We start from the raw sequence: 21,480 nt of genomic DNA, 5'->3' as shown, positions 1-21,480 counted from the left end.
CTGAGCACATTGTCCCCACCTGCTACCCTTTTCTTCCTGGGCACTGTCCCCTGCTGCTCTCCTTTGGCTTTATTTCACCAGCCAGCAGGGAAATGGGGTGCCATGTCCCCCACAGCCAGCACCGCACAGCCCAAGGGTGCTCTGGGGCGGTGTGCCAGGGTGTGCAGTCCACATGGGTGGCTCCTGAGCAGGACCTGTGCTCAGTGCTCTGCCCCAATGCCAGGCTGTGCCTGGTGACCTTGGGGATATTTGTGCCCAGCCACATGTTGCCGACCATCTCTGATTGCAGCCAGGCCCTGCTTGCTTTCCTCTGCAACACCAGTGAGGCAGAGTGCTCCTGCGGGTACTGAGCCTCCCGGGAAGGAGGGTACCAGTGGGAACCTGGTGCCTCAGTTTCCCCCTTGGGCTGTGGGAGGGAAGAGGAGTGAGCTGTGCTGCTTCTGACTGCTGTGTGCTCTGGCATCAGGAGGGGAATTTGGGGGTGCAGGACCCCAGGGGCAGTGTCCTGGTGCTGGAGGCCACTGGATCCAGGCAGGTCCTCACAGCCCAGCTGCAGGAGCAGTGCTCAGCGGTGCAGCGAGCTGTGCCGGGGCTCAGCCTGGGTGGGAGTGGGCACAGACCCGGAGGAAGGCGTCTCCCGGCAGGTCTCTCCAGGCTCTTTCTCCAAGCTCCGTGTCCCACCTGCTCGAATCCAGCCCTGCCGGAGCCTCTTCCAGCTCCATCCTGCCTGGCTCAGCCAAACACCTCTGTGCACGATGAGGATGGCGCTGGGACGGGCTGAATGGAGGAGGGTCCCCGGGATGCCAGACCCCTTCAAGGTGTCATCCCCAGAGAGGGGGGGACTGGGTCCCCCCGGGCCCTGTCACCCTCGGAGGCGATGAAGGCACCGATGCCTGTACCCGTGCCCACGGGTGCCTGCCCGTCCCGCGGGGTGGCCGTGCCCTCTGCCGTCTCACAGAGCTGCGGAGCGATGCGCAGCCGCCTCCCCCCTTACTCCGACCCCTTCCCCGCCAGGCACAGCCCCCCCCCCCCCGCGCCGGTGTCACCCCGGGGGGCCGGGGCGGGCTGGAAATCCCGGTCGTGGAGAAGGCACGGAGCCTCCCGCCGCGCCCCGCAGCCGTCAGCCCTTCTCCTCCGCAGGCGGAGCGGGGCCGGGGCGGGCCGGGGAGGCGAGGAGGGGCCGCCCGCGGGATGCGGGCTCGGGGGCGGGAGTGGGAGTGGGCGCCCGTGGGCTCCGCCGGCTCCAGGCTGGGCTCGGACCGGGAAAGTACGTGTTGGAGGAGAGGGGAGCCGCGGGTGGAGCGGGGACACGCCGCCCTGCCACGCGTCCGTGGGGCTCAGGAACGCGTGAGTGTGTGTGTGTGTGTGCATCTGCGTGCATGCATAGGTGTGGGCATGGATGTGGGCATGGATGTGCATGTGTGCATGCATGCGTGGGTGTGTATGCGTGTGTGCACGGGTCTGTGCACAGCTACAGAGCAGGAGTGTTGCCCTGTGAGCGGCGGGGGGGTATCAGCAGGACCGGGTGCCGGTGCAGAGGACAGGCAGGAGCACAGACAGACAGACAGACAGACACTGGGTGCAGGGAGGGAGCAGACCCCGGTGCAGAGCGAGGGGTGATGCTGCGAGCACAGCAACTTTCTTGCACCAAAGTGTGACGGGAGCCGGCTGGAGCCACCTGCTTCATGGGGGAGTGATTCGGGTGACCCAGGGGTTGCACATCTGGAAGCAGGGAGACCCCAGGAAGCCGCTGGGTCCATCTGCATCTCCCCCAGATGAGCCCAGACAACTGGGCGCTGCGTGGGCCCCCACGCCTGGCAGGGACAGGACGGCAGCGGGGTTGATCGATGCCTTACCACGGAGGCCACGCAAATGGCAAATCCCTTCATTGCGAAGGCTGCTGGTGGAGCTGGAGATGGCTGCGCCGCTCTACCCCGGGACTCTCTTAGAGAGTTAATGGAGTTTATTACTTTAACGTTATTTCTTCTCTCTTTCTGAAGAGCATCTTTTCAGCAGTGCTGCTTTGCGAATGAGGAGCCAGCCCCCGGCAGGGGTAGGGTGTCAGCACCGGCTTTGTTTGCCCGGCGGTGGGAAAGGAAGCCCCCAGCACCCCCCCGGCTCACCTACCAGCCTCTCCACTAACAGAGGACGAGAGGGAGAAGGTGGATAAGGGGAGGTGGCTTCTCTGAGCTGAGCTCTGAGGGACAATAGCAGCAGGATTTCATTAGCCTGCCTCTTAAGGCAGTGAAGTCTCCATCCCCTCCCACACTCCCTCCCCAGTCCGACCCTGTCTGGTGCAGGGCTGGTGGGATCTCAGCCTTCATCTGGAGCTTCCCCAAAAGCCGTAAGTCCTTCCTGGGTTGGAAAATCAGTTTTCCCTCTGGCTGTTTTACTGTCACTCCATCAGTCCCTCTGCGCGGCTGGTAGAGTTGGACCTGGGATCAATTTTGGGGGTTGGCTTTGGGGCTGTGTCCTGCTCTGCTTCAGGAGAAGGGAGAGGGGACAGCCCTGCTGGCACCCCCCTGATGGTGGAGTGAGAGGGCCAAGGCGGGCTGGGGAGCTGCCAGGGTTGTTTGTGGATGGGAAATGAGGCAAGGAGTGCTTGGGAACCCTGGAGGGAGGTTAGGGGGAGATTTTGGGTGGTTTCCCAAAGGAAAGGCTGTGGCTGGGGCAGGATGGGTGCAAGGATGCAGAGCTGCATCAGCAGCATCCTGACACCCTGACACCAATAAGGAGAGGGGCAGAGGGAGCAGGGGCAGCAGAGGGATTGGGAAAGCATCTCTCAAACCTCCCCATTTCTCTGCAGCCATGAATCCTTACGTCAACTGCTCCGGCCCCGAGTTCCCCCTGCCCCAGCAAGACTTTCTTGTGGAGCCCATCAGCCCTGATCTCTGCAACAGAACTCACTCAGAGACCTTCTTCGACCCCAAGGATGCCAACCTGACAGAGGAGCAGCTGCGGGATAAGTACTTGGGACCTCGACGGTCCAACTTCTTTGTCCCTGTCTGTGTCATCTACCTGCTGATCTTTGTGGTGGGGGCTGTGGGCAACATGCTCACCTGCATCGTCATCCTCCGGCACCGGTTCATGAGGACGCCCACCAACTACTACCTGTTCAGCCTGGCTGTGTCTGACCTGCTGGTGCTGCTGCTGGGGATGCCGCTGGAGCTGTACGACATGTGGAGCAACTACCCCTTCCTGCTGGGTGCCAGCGGCTGCTATTTCAAGACACTGCTCTTCGAGGCTGTCTGCTTTGCCTCCATCCTCAACGTCACAGCCCTGAGCGTGGAACGCTACATTGCCGTGGTGCACCCGCTCAAGGCCAAGTACGTGGTGACCAGGAACCATGCCAAGAGGGTCATCGTCACCATCTGGGTCTTGTCAGTTGTCTGCTCCATCCCCAACACCAGCCTCCATGGGCTGCAGCCTCTCTATGTGCCCGGCCGAGGATGGGTGCCTGATTCAGAGATCTGCACCCTGGTGAAGCCACGCTTGACCTACAACCTCATCATCCAGATCACCACTGTTGTCTTCTTCTTCCTGCCCATGGGGACCATCACCATCCTCTACCTGCTCATCGGCCTGCAGCTCAAGAAAGAAAAGATGCTGGAGGCCTTGGGAGCCAAGTCCAGCAGCGACCGTGACTGCCACAACCCCCGGGGGCAGAAGAAAGTCAAGAGGAGGCAGGTCACAAAGATGCTGTGTGAGTCCAATGCTGGGAAGTCGGATGCTGGGGATGGGCGGAGCCAGGGGCTATCTCCCAAGGCTGTGTTGGGAGGGTGCTGGTGGGAAACTGAGGCACGGCCAGTCCAGAGCACTGAGGCTGGGTCGTCCTGGAGGAAGGCTGCAGGGCTCACTCATGGGGTGTCGGGCCAAAGGCAGATCTGGTGGCTCTGGTCCAGTGGTGGGGATTGCTCATGCCAGCTCCCTCCCAGACATGAGATCTCCCCTCCTCCAGGAAAGTGCTGGGTGAGAAAGGGAAAGGAGCTGGGATGGGATGGGGGAACCTGTCCCCTGTCCCCCAACCCAGACCTCATGTGCTATTGGTGGCGGTGGGATTTCCCAAAGATAGACCAGTTTCTACCCCGCCCTGCAACCGCTGTGACTGTCCTGGGGCAGTGATGTACTGACCCAAGGCTTGACTGGAGCATCCCTCTGTCCCACTGCTCTGCACCCTTGCCCCCCTCCCCAGCCCCAGCCCCAGCCCTGCAGCCTCTGGCCCCCTTCCTGGCAGCAGGAGCTGGTTGCCCCTGGGTAGCCATCTCTCCCCGGCACGCTGACCTCCATGTGCTCCCAGCCCCGTGACTGCACAGCGATGGCGGGTTGCCCAGCCTAGTCCATTGGCAGGGCCAGGGCTGCTTCCCCGCCACATCCCAGACAAGTGGTAACTCCACTTCTCCTGGCACCAGAGCTGGGAGGGGGACAAGGGGGGACCCGTCCCTGCGTGCCACAGAGATGCAGCATGTCACAGGTATGGCAAGGCTGGGGACCCCAGGACCACCTATACATCACCCCCCTTCCTTTCCATCAGCAGAGCTGGATTATAAAAAAACCCACAAACCAGAGCACAGGGAGAGGGTGCAAATAGCTCTTACTCCTTGGACTTTGCCGGCAAAGGTGGCGGGGTGCCCAGAGCCTGGATGCCCACGGGGGCATCCCCCAGCTGTGCTGTGTGGCTGATGTGTGGCCCCCAGCCACCTGCCGATGGGGAGCAGAGACGCGTGGTGCAGCAGTACCTGGAGCAGCCCTGGCAGGAGATGGAGGGAGGAAGATCCTGTCCAGACCTCCAGCCCCTCCTTGGCAAGTCAAAAAGGCACTGGGGGGGCCCTTCCCCTCTCTCCTGTGCTTTTTTGGCCATTCTTTGCTATGGCTAAAGCCAAAACGGCAGTGCTTGGCCAGGGACTGGAGGTCCCCGAGGGGGTGAGCCCTATCCCCCCAGTAACACCAACTCCTCGGCTCCCCACAGTTGTGCTGGTGGTGGTGTTCGGGATCTGCTGGGCCCCCTTCCACACTGACCGCCTCGTCTGGAGCTTCATCTCCACCTGGACCAGCCACATGCTCCACATGTTCCAGTACGTCCACATCATCTCAGGCGTCTTCTTCTACCTGAGCTCAGCTGCCAACCCCATCCTCTACAACCTGATGTCCACCCGCTTCCGGGAGATGTTCAAGGAGGTGATGTGCCACCCTGGCCACAGCCCGCTGTGGTCACGGAAATACTCACCCAGCGTCACCCACGCCACCACCCGCAGCACCGAGTGCGAGCCCATGCCCAGTGCCAATGGGCTGCCCTTCTCCTATGCCGAGGAGTATGAGCTGGAGGAGGTGGAGGCGGGCCAGACCACCACCCACGCAACATCCCTCTGCTGAAGAGTGGGAAGATACAGGGGGACTGGGACCAGCTTTTCTCACCACCAGCATCCATCTGACCGTGGCACCCATCCCATGATGGGGAGTGGGGCAGGAGCGATGGAGGGGTCCCCACCTGTCTGTGCTGTCCTGCTGGGATGCAAAGGCTGGTTTTCTCAGCAGTGCTGCTCCAGGGACACGGTGGTGGTGGCCGTGCTGTCCCCTGGATGCATTGCACCCACTGTGTTCAGCATCAGGACTGGCCAAGGCTAGGGCATCCCTCATGGTGCGAGGATGGCTGGCTTCTATGTCAGGGATGTGCCAGCAATCCCCCAAAACATCCCATCCCTCCCGGCCCAGTAGGATGAATCCATGGGTGTGGGTGTTGAGTGTGTGAGGCACCCCAGGCTGTTTTGGGACTCCATGCTGGATGGGTGCCCTGAGAGGTGCTTGCACCCAGGCTGAGACCCACGGGGGTGGGAGAGGTTTGCACAGGATGGTGTGGGGAATAAAGGGTCTGTGGGTGCCTTCTCCCTCAAGATCTCCCCAGGGCCCTCTGGCACCGACACGCCCCTGATTTTCTTGCACTTCCCTTCGGTGGTGCCAGCCGGTGTCCGACTGCAGAATGCCGGTACAGATCTTTGCTCCCAGACTTCCTCCCACCCCAGTCCCCCCAAGAGCAAGGGAAGGAGCATGGCTGCTCCCTCCAGAGCTGGAGCCTGCAGGGGAAAATACAGGACAACACGAGCCCCAGGCTGTCTGTAGTGCCGAGGCACAGCTCTGCGCCTTCCCTGTGCCCCACAAACACACCCCACTCTCCCCCCTCCAACCCATCTGGTGCGTGCCACCCTCCTCTTCCTCAACCCGCTGTGGCCCCCTGCAGCCCTGGGGAATGCAGGAAGCCCTCCTCCATCCCTGCCCTGCATGGGCCAAGCCTCACTGAGAATTAAAAAAAGCCGTTGGACTGATTTGTGCCCCGGTTGCATCCCCCAGGACCCAGCTCTGTTCCCAGCACAGGACTGAACATGGGCCACCCTTCTGGGGGGTGATGGGCAGGCCATGTGCCAGGGTGATGGGCACCAGGGGTGTCCCACCGGCTCTGCCTGCGGGCTCTGCTGCTGCGGCGGGTCTACAGGGCTGGGAGGGCTCAGGGCACGGCATGGCAGGGAAGGCATGAACGGCATGCACACAGCCTTCTGCATCTCTGGGATGCTGAGGCCGAGCTGGGGCTGGGGCCATTGCAGAGGGGGAGCTGCCTTCGGAGCGGTGGCAATCAATCTGTCCCCAGACACACAGCTCGGTAAATGTCACGAAAATGCCAGGGAGTGTGGGCTGGCTGGTCACACTCCCCCAGGCTGGAAGGACCCATCGATTTACTGTCTGAGATTGATGCCGCTGACTTCCCGGCACACGCCAGGTCCTATCACAGGATGAAATATCGAGGCTCCAAAATGCCACCTGAGGGGCTGTCCGAGAAGCTTGAGCTCTTGCCTCGCATGACTTCCCCAGCCCCAGTTCCCTGCAGCCAGCCGGGAAGGTTCCCCTGGCTCGGCATCCCGCGGCCGTGCCCCTGGGCAGCATGGATGTGCCAGCGGGGTTCGCCTGGGCACCTGAGCAGAAATACCAGAGGAGCAAGCCCCAGGCAGAGCGCTGGCAGGAGCATCTCTGCCTGCTGCTGCTCTGCTTTCAGCCTCTCCTAAGCACATCACATGGGCCACGGCCAGGCTAGCAAACAAGAACGGGCAGGATTTGGGACTTGCAAACTCTCTCCTGCCCACATCGACCCAGTCCCTGGCTTGGGGGCAGTGTGGCCAGCTCCCCTCCCCACTCCCCATCCCCACAGCAGGGTCTGCCGTGGGCAAAGCCCTTCTTCGGCCCTTGTGGGGTGCTGCTGGTGAGGGCGGGCGTGGGGCTGCACTTCAGGGTCCTGCCGGCTGCTCGTAGCCTCTCTCCGGAGGAAGTCAGCGTGGCCAAGGGCATCAAGAACCATCTATTTCCTTCCCTCTCCAGCTCCCATCACTGATAGTCCTGGCAGGGGACAACACCCTGGCAGCCATGTGGGGTCCCTCACCACTGCTGTGCGTGTGGATGTGACTGATGCCTCCTTGAAGGCTATTATGGCACCATCTCACTTCACCTGGCCGCTTCCCTGGCCGCAAATCTCCAGGGAATGGCTTTTTAATAGACAGCCAATAGCCTTTTATTATGCAGCGACAGCCGCTTGCATGGAGCTTCTCGGTCCCTCATGCCATGAGTCAGGAGGACTTGTCCCCGTGCTTGTGAGGAGCCAGGCTGTGCAAGGGTATAGCTGTGGCCGCTCCAGCTCAAGCTCCTTGGTCAGTGCCAGAGGACAGTGTGTGCCCCCCTGAGGTTTTTTGGGGGGTGCTGGGGCTCAGTGGAGCTGAAGTGGAGTTCAGAGCAGCCAGAAAGGTGAGGCATTGGCTTTGCCTTCATCCAGCCTTGTGTCCCCAGCTGCCCTGCCATCCCCTGATCTGGGACTCCCCGTCCTCCTTGGTTACCCCAAATTCCCCTCTCTGAGATGCAGGAGGGGAATGTGCTGCTGAGGCCCCGGTGAGTTGGGCGGCGATGCTGGGGGCTGCCCCACCTCCCGCCCCCCATGCACAGCTGGGCCAGGGATCACCCTGAAAATCATCCCGAAGGCTCACCAAAGGTGCAGCTGCAGCACGGCCGGTGGCACCTCCTGGGTGGAGATGTGCAGGCAAACTTTGGTCCCCTGGCCGGGGTTTTGCGACAGCATGTGGAGACAATGCCAGGTCCCTTGGTACCCCATGCCAGCCAGGCTCAAGAGAGATGCTGCAATCAAAGGCTCCCAGGCAAGTCCTTTAACCCCATAATTAATTTTAGTAAAAGCTGCAGTCAGGGCATGAAACCTAATAAAAAAGGAACGGATCTCCTGGGAGAGAATGGTTTCACGGAGAGGGTTTTACACCTCTCCACCACTGGGAAGGCAGTGGCTGCCGGCTCCTGCCTGTCTTGGGCTCATTGCAGCCCCCAGGAAGGGAATTACAGAGCCTGTTAGCTCCAAGGATGATGCTCTCCACTGCCCTGTGCCCTCAGGGTCAGCCTTGTCCCCTGCCACCTTCCCGGTATAAATTAGAGGGGTTATTCCTGCTGGTGAGGTGGTATAGAAGCAAAGAGCCCTGGGTGGGGAAGGCAGCAGAAGACAGGGATGGGGTGAGTTGCTTCCACTGCTCCCACCCATGTAACTGGCCAGGGGGGCGACCAGGATGGCTGTGGGGGAAGGAGGATCCCAAAACACTGCCTGGGAGTTCTCACCAACTAAACGATCCTTTCAGGACCCAAGGGAGTCCGGAAGGGACAGAGCAGAGGGACATTGGGGGTCCTGGAGCTGGGGGGAGTGTGCGGATGCTGTTGCTCCAAGTCTTTGCTCAGAGCTGGGGGAAGCATCTCTCTGTCCCTGCAATACGGAGCACGCGGCCAGGTCGGGCTCCACGCCACCATCTCCTCTCCAAACATTTTGTTTCCAAAGAGCTGTTCCCCAAAAGTCGTCCATCTGTCCTCCCAGATATAAAGCAGTGTCCGTCCAACGGCCAGTTCCTGCCTAACCACCCGCTCCCAGCCCCGGGGGAACCCTCCTGCCACCCCCATACCCATTCAGCACCCCCACGGCGAGCACCCATCCCTCCTCCATCACCTCCGGCCCCGCTCCCAGGAGACTCCCTCCCTCTCACAGCAGCTCACGGAGCTGTTTTCGCCCCGCACTGCCGCACGCCCTGAGTGACACAGTATCTCTGGAGCTTCCAGTAAAAAGATTTATCATTGTGGCTTTGGGGATTAAAAAGCAATCCATCTATGAGGCTGCCCCAGCCTTGTAAGGCTTTTTTTTTTGTGCTGTGGTTGTTTGTGACAGGCATGGGGTGGGTTTTTTTCCTTTACAGAGCCAAACTCAAGTTTTACAGCGATTGCCTCATATATTTGGAGCCATGATAGATGGCTCCAGAGAATGCCAGCAGATTTTTTGCCGCCCCTCTTCAATAAGCCAAGGAAAGGGTTGTTTTTTCCTTCCTTCACACAGCCATGGTATGGGGAAAATTCATACAGCGTGAATTTGGCAAAGCCCTTGCGTGCCTGGGAGCGAGAGATCCCTGGCTGGGGCTGGGCGGTGGGGTGGATTCGGGCTGCCCGGCGATGGATGTGGCACAGCAGCCCTTCCCACTGAGATCCCAGCTTTCGTGAGGGGAGCAGGGAAGCAGGAAAATATAAATGTCAGGAAATCGCAGGGATGTGCTGGGTTTGGGCTCGGCACTGATTTAAGCTGCTTTTTGAACCACATTTAAATTATTTCTCTTACTCCAGGATACTGGTGGTGGTGAAAAGCTAACACCTAGTGCCTACAGACTGCTGATAGGCATCATAGGGTTAGGCAGGAGGACAAATGGACAGTGAGAGAAATATGTGTAGGATTTGATTCTGTTCCTCAGGGACACCCATGTGCTCAGTTTTTAGCCACACACCGAAGGCAGCCCATCTTCCCACCCAGCTCCTCAGTGGCTTTCCAAAGAACCAGGGCTCATGTAGGAACCAGCTTTCCAGGCAAGCTGCGTGCTGCGGGGAGGTGAGCGGGAGGCTGGGAAGAGGCGGCGTGGGAAGCACAGCCCACCCCAAGGGCCTGGATGGAGGAGCTCAGCCACGGCTCTGGATGCTCGGGCTGACTCAGCTGCGGTGCGGTGTGACAGTCACCTGCGCTGGAGACGGTCTTCCCCACGTCACAGCAAACCCGACAGCCCTGGAGGGGCCAGGCCACGTGCAGGGAAGGGATGGGCTCCTTGTACCCCACCTCTCCCCACCTTAGAGCACACAGGGAGGTGACACAGTGGGGCTAGATCTGCAAAGGGCATCCGCAAGAAGTGAAGGTCTGTGTGTTATTTAAGGACCTCCCTGCCTGAAATCCCACCGTCCCCATGGCAGGGTGACAGAAAGGACAGAGGTGCGATGCACAGTGCCCTTCCCCACAGCCTAGCAGCAATGTACAGGGACAATTTCAGGGACAAAGTGGCCCATAAAAGCCACCGGGCATCTTCACAAGCATCGCCTATGCAGAGTTAAAACCCCACCGCAACGGGTTAGAAGAGACAGACTGGCTGGTTAGCCCACACCTTCTCCTGTTGCAACGTGTTGCTGCTAAAGATGACAGAATTTATGTCAGAGGAGCCTGTGTGATGCTTAATTTGGTTCATGGGGACACTTTGGTTAAGAAATGAAAGTGATGCATAATTAGCACGGCAGTAAGTGGTTTAAAGCTGGCTGGATGGCAGAGCTCCGGGGCAAGCAGAGACTAACAACTGGCTGCCATTGCCAGCAGGGCTGGGGGGATTGGGCTCAGCCCAAGACCCCCACATCATCCCTGAGCAGGTCCCCAGGGCTTGGGGAGTGCAAGCAGAGGACCCCAAGACTGACCTGGGTGTAAACATTCTGCAAGGGGCTTCCCCACAGCCCACAAAAGCCATGCTTAGGGTCCCCAGCATGCATGTCCCAGGAGGCTGCCCTGGTCCCCTGTGGGGGATGAGGGGGCACCAGCTCTCCAGTCCTCTTTGGGGTAGAACAGAATTCCAGCATGAAGAGGAAGGCTGGGATGCCCAAAACTGGAAAAAGCTAACTTTTGTCTAGTTTTATGTATATTTAGGACCAGTGAAATGTGAGAACAAGTTCCCCAGGGTGGTGGTGGAGTCTCTCAAGGGGAAATGCCTCCCCATGGATTGGGTGCTTTTCTATAAGCTCAGCTCCTCTTCAAATGTGGTTTTGAGGGTGTTTGCTTCTGCTAAGGACCCAGTCTGCATTACAGAGTCAGGAAGGGAACAGCAGCCCCTGCTCCTCCACTCCGCCATGCCCAAAGAGCATCTTCCCCTCCCTCCTGGCACCCAAAGCACCTGGCAGTACCTGGGCTGACCCTCTCCAAAATGAGTTTGCAATGAAAACAAGTAAAAATCCAAGACAAGGACCCATGCTCAGGGCTAGACCCCAGCTGTCTCTGCTTCAACATTATTATAGCAGCAGACTTTAATTACAGGGGTTTATCGCTCTTTGTGCTTATCACGGCAGCCAGGGCAAGTTTGCCTTCTCAGTTCAGGACTATTTAATGTGGCACATTGGAGAAAGCTGTCTGAGAGGCATCCGGAGGCCAAACACATCTTTTTTGTTATCTTTCCTGGGCAGGTAGAGTGACTGTCTCACGTGAACAACCATCTCACGTTAATGATGCTGACACCAAGCTTGAGACATCCCCTCCCACCCCCAAAACTCACATCATGCACAGGATGGTCCCAGCCGGCCCTGGGGCTAAAAGCCAGGCCAAAAGCCATGTTTCACAGAGAACTCAGCCTGGGGCTGCCAGGAGGGGAGGACACAGGTCCCCAGCAGATACTTGGCAGAGATAGGACAGAGCAGCTTCCCCAAGCAAGCCCCTCTCCACGCCCTGGCAGGCAGGCAGGTGCAGGAGCTGTCAACAGGCAGCAGAAAATAAAGACACAGAAATAAATCCAGTTTTCTTCAGCTCCTGCGCCTGACCTCTGCAGAGATGGCTGATAAAAAACCTTTGCTGCCTGACACTTGCCTGTGCAGGCTCAGAAAGGAGTTCAGCAGCACTGCCCTCCTTTGTCCCCCAGCCAGGTCACGCTCCTGGGAGGAGGAAATCCCAGGGGGGCTGCAGGTTTATGGCAAGTGGTGGACAAGGTCCTGCTTTCTTTAGGGTGGGCTTTTGGCTTGTTGGTTCAAGTTGATTTCAGGCAACTTTCACCCCCAAAACATCCCTACATGTTGCCACCTGTGTCTCTTGGCTGGGCCAGACCCCACGACCCATCAGTCTCCATGTGTCCTCTTCCGAGGCTGTGGCCTCAGCAAACACATGGGTGTCCCCTCCCTGGCCAGACCCCACTGTGGCAGGTGCTTGCTTTTCAGTGTCCTGCCTGCAGGGAGAAATGTAAGCCCTGACCCCACTTCTCCCTTCCTGGCATCTCCCACTGCCCCCATTACTGCAGCCCTCAGATTATCACTAGCCCAAAGCACACACCCCCCTCCCCTACACATCAACCCCTCCAACACTTGGCTTGGTTTAATTCCTTTTTAATTTCTAATCCTATGCTCAGAACAGCTGGGACCAATTCGCTGCTGCTGTCACTAGAAAGAAATCAAGTTAATGACAAGAAAGTCATTATAATTTAGGAGACCCATCAAGCCTTACTGCTGTATTAATGAGGAACAGGGGAGGGTAGTACTGCTGCCTGCCCTGCTCTTCTCTCCCACACCTACAGCTCCTAGCTGTCCCAGGGGCCTGTTAGCAATCCCAAGCTCAAGATGCCTTTTTCCAGGTACTGCCTGATATTTGCACCATAGTCTGGGCCCCTCTGTTTAAGAGCTCTTTGCTCTTCCCTGTGCCTTCAAGTGATTTCTGCTACAGTTAAAGTAAGATCCACATCTCTCTCCAGCTCTTCACTTGTCCAAACTAATCCTGGCCCCAACTCCAAACCTCTCTGCTGGGGCTGATTTAAACAACCACCTTGCACAGATGGAAAAGCAAATGGTTTGAGCTGGGTTTCATTTCTATTTTTCTGTGGCAATCCCAGCTCACAGGTGGTGAGTCCATCTGGCAGGAGCCCGAAACACAACAGCAGCAAGTGCCGTGCAAAAGCATCATCTGCGTAAGCTGGGAGCCCCGCAAGATGAAGGCTGGGTGAGGATTTCTTCAGCCCCCTGCCATGGAGGAAGGGAGATAGATGAGAATGATTTCTACTGATTGTGTGGTGGGTAGTTGAATTAAATATATGACAGCAAAAAGCTAAAAGAAAGAAAACACAGTGAATGGTGATAATGGGACTGAAAAGCACCTGTTTGCACCCAGTCAGGATGGGTGAGTGTGGCAATTGAAGCGTTTAAAGGTTTTTCCTCCTGGAAAGAGGATTTGTGCATCTCTGCTGATCGTCCCTGTGCAGATGTAACTGGGAGATGTAACAGAGTTTAACCCTGCTCCAGAAGCCATGGATTGCAGTAGGAAACCACCCATCCTTGGAGCTGAGATTGGTCTGATGGGTCATATCCGCAAGCTTCTCCTCCCTTGCTGGGAGCACCAGCCTTCCAGAGGTCACTGCATCTGCCTGCTGTTCCTCTCAGCTCCTGGCCTGCTTCCTTGCCCCAAAAGTTTACCATCCCCCTGGCTCAACAGCTCGAGGGCTCCCTTGGGTCTTTGGCCGACACTTGTGCAATTTTATGCTGCACGTGTGGGTTGGGAGAGGCTTGGGTCAGCAGTGAGACACCCTGTGATTCCTCCATGATTTTCCCCCCAAACCTACTAGAAACAGGTGTGGGGATCTGTAGCTCCATTCAGGAGGTTCCAATGCCCAGCTTTTCTGTGCCAGTGATAATTCTGGTCACAGAGTGTGACTGCGCTTGAGCCAGGAATTGGGAGAACAATTTAAAACAATAGGAAAGACCAGGCCAAGCAATGTGGTATCCTTTCAATTTAGCACCCGAAGAGAGCTGGAGCATCTCCAAGCACAAGCTGCAGGGAGACGTGGTCACACCACAGCCCTGCTCTGCCAAGGGGCTTGCTTCGGCCACGTCCCCTCCTTGCCACTGAGGATGGGTCCTCTCCTGTGCTGTGGCACCAGTGGGTGCAAATTCGCAGGTCACCCCAGGGTAACTGTTTTTAGCAGCTGGGACGCTCATGGGTGTGATGTGGCCGACGGGCACTTGCCGGCACCTTCAGGATCTTCTGGTTTAATTTTCCCTCATCCAAGAGGTTGCTCTGTGCCCAGTACCATCCCCGCAAAAACAGGCTCATCCCCCAAGAGAAGGATTTAATGTTTTTTGCAGAAAACAGCCGGGCGCTTTGCCACGAGCCACCACATTGCTGCTGTCCCCTCTGAACCGCCCCCCCCAGTTCGCTGCCTTCGCTCCAGCGTCAGCAGTAGCTGGAGGGGGATCTCCTTTCTGCAGGTGAGAGAAAGGCAGAAACAGAGGTAGAAAAACAGATTCTGATTTTGTGCAAATACCCCCTTGGGTCTGAGGCACTGGGGGAAAAGAGAGAGGACTGAATATGAGTGAGCAAAGCGGGACTCTCCCTGCTTGGTGCATTTTTGCACCCTCTGGTCCTTTCAGTGCTAAATGCACCTTTTAATACCTATAGGGTGAAGGTTTATGCTACTCAGCACTGCACAAATCCTGCACTAATGACAGTGTAAGTACAGCTCGGTGCTCTTTTAGACCCATTAAGGTTTGCCTTTAGCTAGTTTTCCAGCAAAGCCAGTGTCCAGGGCAGGGACCTGGGATGCGCTCGTGTCCCCTGCCTTTAACTGGGGTGGGAGCAGCTCTCAGGCCCCCATGCTTGGCCGAAGATCTGCAGGATCATTTCATTAGCCCCAGGGAGGTTTTTGGCCAAGGCTTTGGCAGAAGCTGAATGGTGAGACCAGGCTCCGTGTTAACCCTTGCGCTGCCACTGCCCTGGTGTGCAGGAGAGCTCTGGCCAGTCCCATACAGAAACTGCCTGTCCCCTCTCTGTGCACAGGCAGCCTTCACCTGCAGTGTGATGGAGCTGCTTGAAAACTGAAGGCCAAGGAAAACCCATTTAAATAAAGAAACCTAGCACTGCTGTGGCTGAAGATGTTTGGGCTTTCCTTGAAATTCCCCCTTTCCCTTCTGGACCTTTCTCCCAGCACAATCTCCTTTCACAGCTCCCTCCCACGCTGTGGCTCACCTGCCAGGGGTGTTTTATCACCTTCAAGGTCTGGGCGATGTTGGCCCCGCGGTGGGAAGTGCCTTGTGCAGAGGAGCTCGTTTTCCCCAGGACTGATGCCCCGAGCCAGGGTGAGGATGCGGGCGCAGGGTGAGCCCCAGCAAGGCGGCAGGACTGGTTTGGGTGCCTCTCAGCGGAAAGGCGCGGGATGATGCTACCCACCTTGCAAGAGCCCCAACCGATTTCAGCAAGTTTAGGCACGAGGCTATGAGGCTCACAGCCCAGAGGGTGCTGGGTCTGGCACCCATAGCAGTGATGATTCATTCTGCACCAGAAAAAGTGTGCAGAGCGAGCACTGCTCCATGGCACAGACCCTGACCTCTGCCCATTGCTGCACAGGCACGTCCTGAAGCCTCAGAGCAAAGGGGTGCCGAGACCCAGCAACAGCAACGTGCTTCCCTTACCGGCCCAGCCTCCTCAGGAAACACGTCTCGCTCCTGATATCCCCAAAAACCCTTAGCAAGGCTTTTATACACACATACGTACCAACATTGGTATGTATTTAGCCTAACCTCGGTCTCAGAAAGACTTTTCTAGAGGAAATGCGGCAGCTCACCAAGTCCGGGCTGCCTTACCTGGTGAGGTGGGAGACTGGGAGCATCAGGCGCTCCTCCTCCCCTGACTCAGTGTCCCCCTTTGGCCATTCCCAAAGAGCTGGAGGCACCTTCTTCCTCCTCCTGGGACACTGTAGGAAAGCATCTTCCCTTCTCTTTCTTTCCAGCCTTTTTTTTTTTTTTTTTCAAGACTCTTTAAAGGAATACACTTAAAGAGGCTGGACTTCAAGCCATGAATCAAATCTTTGGAAGAAATGTAACTTTACGAAGCTAAATCAGGCAATAAACAGTGCTTGGAGGTTACTTATCCTGCTCAGAATAACTGTAAAAAACCCCCCTTTTTCCAAGCAACAGCATACCTAAGGAGTCCATTCTCCCAGGCAAGGCAGAAAGTGCCAGCTACTTGTAAATTATATTAATGGACCTTTTATTGGACAGCTGCTACATTATTGGACTATGGCATGGGGCAGAGAAAGCAATGAAGGCAAATGGTGCAGAGCCACCAGAGAAACAAATAAAATAAGGGTTTGACAGCATGATCTGCACTTGTATTTGCTCAGAGAAAATTGCAAGTGCTTTTGGTCTTCATGCTGGAGGTCAGGAAGAGCTGTGCCGTCTCTCCTTATCCTTGGGCAAGGAGATGCTGACATGGATTTGAGAGCTTGGATGGAAATTGTGCCTCTGGTGGCTTTTGGGGCCATGTCTGCTCTGTCCCTCGAAGGGGTTGCAGGTGAGGTGCTGGGTTAATCCAGCATGTTGTGGCCGGAGGGGCAATGCTTCACTCATGGGGATGTGGGAAAAAACTCAGCAGAGGATGGTGTTGAGAAGGGTCCCCTCTTCATGCTGCTGTGGGTCCTTCCTTTCTTTCTCCACCTTATGTAAATGGGGCTTATCCAGCCTGCCTGGCCATGGGAGATGAGACTCCTTCCACATGCTGGGCTCTGAAAGTCCCTGCAGGTGGGATGCTGTGAAGCCACCACAGCAATCTCTATCCTTTGCTGGGTGAGACCCTTCGGGAGTGCACGGTACCTACCAGTACACCATGCTCCAAGGGTCAACACCACCTTTCCCAGCAAGGAAATCACCCTCTCTGGCTTGGAGCAGTGCCCGCTCGGCCACGTTTTGATGTGGTTAATCCCAGGCAGTGTGCAGGCTCTGCCCTGTGCTCCACATAGTCTGCATAATAAATACGCTAAAGCAGCCAACTAATTATTGGAACTACAGAGCCTGGCAGGAGGTGGGCAGACCCTTCTCATGTTTGCGCCATGGCTTTTTATAAAAGGGTTGTGCTGCTCAGATTTATCTTCCCGATCCCATGGCTGACAACATCTCAGAGCTGTGCCAGGGGCAGCATTGGTGCTTGGAGCCCAGACCCCCATCCCCACTGCCCATCCATCACAGGGCTGGGGGGCCTTCCCTGGAGTAGGGGCTGCCTAGTCCTTCTAGCCCTTCCTTGGCCCCAAGCTCCCCAGGAGAAACTCTTGCTCCTGCAGGTCATCACGGCACTAATTCAGGTCCTAAGGATTTTCACCGCGAGCTCCCATTCTGCCTAACTACCATGTGCCTGGGGAGCAGCTCGTGCCCCTTTCTCACCATGATATAAGTGATTATTAATGCATTAGTGTTGGGCTGCTGAACTATAATGTCTTTATAGTCAATACCATTAAGTATTTAATTACCCAGCGGGATGAATCGATGGGCTTCTTTCTTTGCTCTACAATTAAAACCGAGCAGGAGAGATGCAGTGTAATTTTCAGTCTGCTTTAAGCTTCCTCTGCTGTTTTGTGCACAGGGAGATGAGCTGACGGCTAGTAAGGAATGGGAAGGAGAGGACTTTTCCCCAAGAAACCATGTTCTCGCCTCCCTCCCAGGATGCAGACGTTATGATCGCACGTTCATCCAGCTTAATGAGACACCACTGGGTTGTTCAGGACCAGGTTTTGGGTCTAACACCACCAACAGTGGGAAAATTATTGCTCTGAGTCTTATTTTTAACTACAGTCATTGCAAGTTTGAAAGCAGTGGTTTTAACTCACACCCTGCCAGTGGGAATTTCCACTGCAAGAGCTGGTAAGTGAAACAGCCCGATGTGCTGCTGGGATGAGGCACAAACAGCTTGAGAGCGGTCCGGGCTGGGGAAGTACTTCCAGCCCTTATTTTTAACCTCCTTTTGATGGAGCTTGCTGCAGAGACCATGGCAGGCGGAGGGTGAAAGCTGGGTGGCCTCAGCATCCCTTGTGCTGTGTTGGTGAATCCCAAGCTCTGACCTTCCCCAGGGTTTTGGGGTGGTCTGCACAGCTCGACGCCAGCCTGGGTCGCTTGAGCTCTGCACATACAGTCAAGTGCAAAGCGACCTTTTGCAAAAAGCTCAGCTCATGGCTGGACCTCCCGATGCAACCAGGAAAGCCCTTGGGGTGGCCGGTCCCTCATGCTGGCAAGTTGGGGCAGGAGATTTGCAAACCTCATGGATGGGGCTCAGCAGGCAACTTTTGCTGGGACAACACAGCACGGCAGCTCCAGGGGAAACATCAGACCATTTCCCACTAAGATAAAGAAGCCACTGGAGCCAATTCCTGTTTCCAAGGGCAGTTTTGACTTGGCTCTAATGGCAGGGACCTGCCAGCTCCCCTGGCAGAGGCTGGGACACATTATGTTGGGGACACATGTGTGTGTGTGTCTTTGGGGGCTGCAAGGGGGGCCCTGAGATCAGCGTCGTACCGTGGATCTGCTCTCCCCAGTTGCATTTAGCTATGTCGTGGTTTTAGAGGTAAGGCCACAGGGAAGCCCCGGGTCTGCTGTGCCACGCTGCTCACTGTCTTTGCTGAGCGGTGGGTGCACACAGCTCCCAGGGCAGGGCTGAGCTCACCCCCTTGCTCAGATACAAACACAAAAATGGGGGGAGTGGAGGGAAACTCCTGTTTTTCCAGTTTGGACTCAACAAAGATTCATTTTTTTGTTTGAGAAGGTAAAAAAAAAAGAAAAAAATATCCCCTGGTTTGGGTTTGTTCCAGGCAGAACGTCTGCCTTCTGCTGGCCCCATGCCCAGGAGCTGCTGTGAAATGGAAATAGCCCAACACAAGGCTGTGAGCAGAGGGAGCTTCCAGCAGGTAAAATGTGAGTGAGCGGAGGCAAATCCCCGGGTCACTGCACCGTGGGCTTGTGCCAAGGGGCAGATGTGCTGAGCCACAAGCAGTTTGCAGATGTTTTACTTGAATCTCTCGACAGTCATCCCCAGGGACGTGGCGCTTGTCTGGATCCTGTTCACTATTGCTCTGTCTCTGGGAGATGAATAGGATGCACAGAAACGCCTTGAGCAAAGAGGAGCTTCCCACTCTGGGCTGTCTCCACAGAAGTCCTGCAAAACCTTCCCAAGTGCTGCGGAGCAGCGCGGAGAGATGTACAATTGTGTGGGGCGGTGACGTGTGCTGGCTGCTGGCCTGGAATCGCTGAACTGGGATCACCTGTAACTTCTCCCCAGGTTGGCCTCCCCGTGGGTTATAAAGGCATTTGCATGTATTGCTTCAAAATGCCTCCTTGTTCCTACCTCACCAACTTTCTCTGTCCTGATGGAGGAGAAGAGGGTGCTCCCAAGCTGCCCTCTCACCACCCGAATTGTTCCACATATCCCTAGCCTGGTTTCTCTTCTTTCTCTCACACCTAATGCAAGTTCTCTTTGTTTCAGTCCTACTTCTCTCCCCCTTGCACCATTTTTTCCAGGGCTGCACTTGTTCCTCCTGCCAAGCAGAGCTGGAGGGGAGTCCTGCCTGGCCCAGAGGCTCTGGGCAGCTGCATGGTCTTGCTGGGGGCTCACAGGCAGGCTGCAAGGTCCTGCTGCCCACTCCAGACCAGGGGTGTTAGGGAGAGGAATGTGGCTGGCAGAAGGGACATCTCAGGGGAATCAGCTTCTTCTGGAAAGAGAAAAGCCCTTTTTCTCTGCAGGGTACCAGGAATGATCGCTTTGAGGGATCCTCAGAGGTCACAGAGAGACTAAATGCTGCATATATGAAACTCCCCATGTGAGTGACCAGGACATTTCCTTGTCACAAACCTCAGCAAATGGCACAGCCTCATCCCGGAGGGATGCACTGGGTTATCACCCACCATCAGCTGGAGGGGCAGAGGGTGTGTCTGGCTCCAGGGGCCCATGCCAAGCCCTGCAGCATCCCACCTCCAGAAAGGGTGCTCCGCAGAGAAGAAATCCCATACTCTGCCAGGCACCATTGACTTTCATCCTTGCAGCCCACCCACCAGGTCCCGAGCTGCCCATTTCAAGCCGCAGGACACGGGCTGGCATGCAGCTGCTCAGATTAAATGCCATTTCTCATGGCAAACCTTGTGCCCACTTCACACTCATTATCCTTGAGTGCTCTCCCATTGGCACAGCCAGGTGGGTAATGAAGAAAAAGCTTAATTAGTGTACAACACAGACCTCTCTCATTTGATGCCCTGCATTAATCAGAGCAAGGGGAGAGTTTTCTCCACCCACCAGGTATTTAGGTGAGGTGTGTGGTTGGGAAGTGAGAGGATGGGTCTTGTGTGCCTGGTCCTGCTGTGGTACCATCCATCAGCTGCTCTGCAGTACCTGCTGGGGTGGCTCTGGCTGGCAGCAGGCGATGGGCAGGGGAGCAGCGTGATGGGGTGAGGTGGGCACTGGTGGCAGGCGAAGGGGCTTTGCTGGTGGGACATTGGGATGCTCAAGAGTTTTTAAGCAGTGCCTAGACCCGAGATGAATAAATTTGCTTTTTTTTTTTTTTTTTTTTTTCTGTCACTGTTGCCATGCCATGCCCACGCCAGGCCACTGCTCAGACCACATAGCAGCTGAGCCATGACACCAGGGAAACTAGGCTGGGGCTGGGCAACTCAGGGCTGCATTTGATGGCTTTTCTAGCCCGTTTCCCCGCTCTCTGGGCACCTGCAGGGTGTTTGGTTGGAGAACCCTGATGGTTTTCTGGCACCAAATGCCTGCACAAGCCACAGGTAAAATTTTTCCTCTCCCAACCGTGCTTGGCTGCTGCTTTTATCTGATGGGTACCAAATGCAAGGCTCGTCTCAGACCCTCCTCCACGTTCTAACATCTCCTGGGAGACATGCAGCAGGCAGGGCAGGATGTCCTGTTCAGCTGCACCCACGGAGGGGTGTTTCGGGGAGCCAGGGTAACCCCGCGGGCTCCCACTCAGGACAGGCACTGCGGACTTTTGTCACCATCTAGTGGAAACGCGCAGCTGTGACCGGGCACAGGATGAACAGGACGTCTGGGGACACTCACTCCCCTCACCTAGGGTCCCTATGGGGCTGTCACTCCCTCCCCGGGCTGGTCACCCGTCTTGCCTGGTTTTGGGGAGCTGCCTTTGCCTCGCAGCCCAGCTTCCTCCCAGCCCTGGGCAGCAGCAGCCGGGCAAGGTGTCCCTGGCGCTGCTAGGCTTGGGGGGAAGCACAGGGGATGAGTCTCTGCTGTGTGAGAAACTGTGAATCCTTGGCATATCCCTCCTGGGGTCTCCATTAAACCAGCTAAATTCCCTTTAACTGTGGAATTAGATCAATGCTCCCAAGCTGCAGACATGCTACAACAAGAGACAGCCATAAAAGCACCTAAAATACATTTATTCTACAAATGGAAGTGTTAAACCTGCACTTTTGGCCAAATAACTCCGCACTGATGCTGCTCTGCAGGCCTCCCTTGGCCCTGAAATTTCTGGTGGTGCCTGCAGAGGAGCAGGGCTGTGCCGTGCTGCTGGGACAGCCTTGCAATGTGGTGTGTCCACAGAAAAAGGCTGGTCTTGCTGCTGCTTCAGCAGCCTCCTGCCCACTGCT

The 21,480-nt window shown here is 56.6% G+C and overlaps 1 protein-coding gene across 1 annotated transcript; it reads left to right on the top strand.

The window, feature by feature from the left end:
* The first annotated feature begins 1,236 nt into the window (after window positions 1–1,236).
* NMUR1 (neuromedin U receptor 1) lies at window positions 1,237–6,277 on the top strand. Its single transcript, XM_069790762.1, has 4 exons — window positions 1,237–1,347; window positions 2,001–2,344; window positions 2,807–3,703; window positions 4,967–6,277. Exons 3-4 carry the CDS (start codon window positions 2,809–2,811, stop codon window positions 5,368–5,370), a joined length of 1,299 nt encoding a protein of 432 aa, XP_069646863.1. The 5' UTR covers window positions 1,237–1,347; window positions 2,001–2,344; window positions 2,807–2,808; the 3' UTR covers window positions 5,371–6,277.
* The last annotated feature ends 15,203 nt before the right edge of the window (window positions 6,278–21,480 follow it).

Source organism: Haliaeetus albicilla, chromosome 9 (genome assembly GCF_947461875.1).
Source record: "Haliaeetus albicilla chromosome 9, bHalAlb1.1, whole genome shotgun sequence".
In the NCBI taxonomy this organism is placed as follows: domain Eukaryota; kingdom Metazoa; phylum Chordata; class Aves; order Accipitriformes; family Accipitridae; genus Haliaeetus; species Haliaeetus albicilla.
Note: the sequence above shows the minus strand (reverse complement) of the source record. Positions and strands in the feature narration are given on the sequence as shown.

Coding starts and splice junctions, on each gene's coding strand:
- NMUR1 (XM_069790762.1), top strand. CDS start 2,809: ATGAATCCTTACGTCAACTGCTCCGGCCCCGAGTTCCCCCTGCCCCAG. Junction 3,704..4,966: donor GCAGGTCACAAAGATGCTGT/GTGAGTCCAATG, acceptor GGCTCCCCACAG/TTGTGCTGGTGGTGGTGTTC.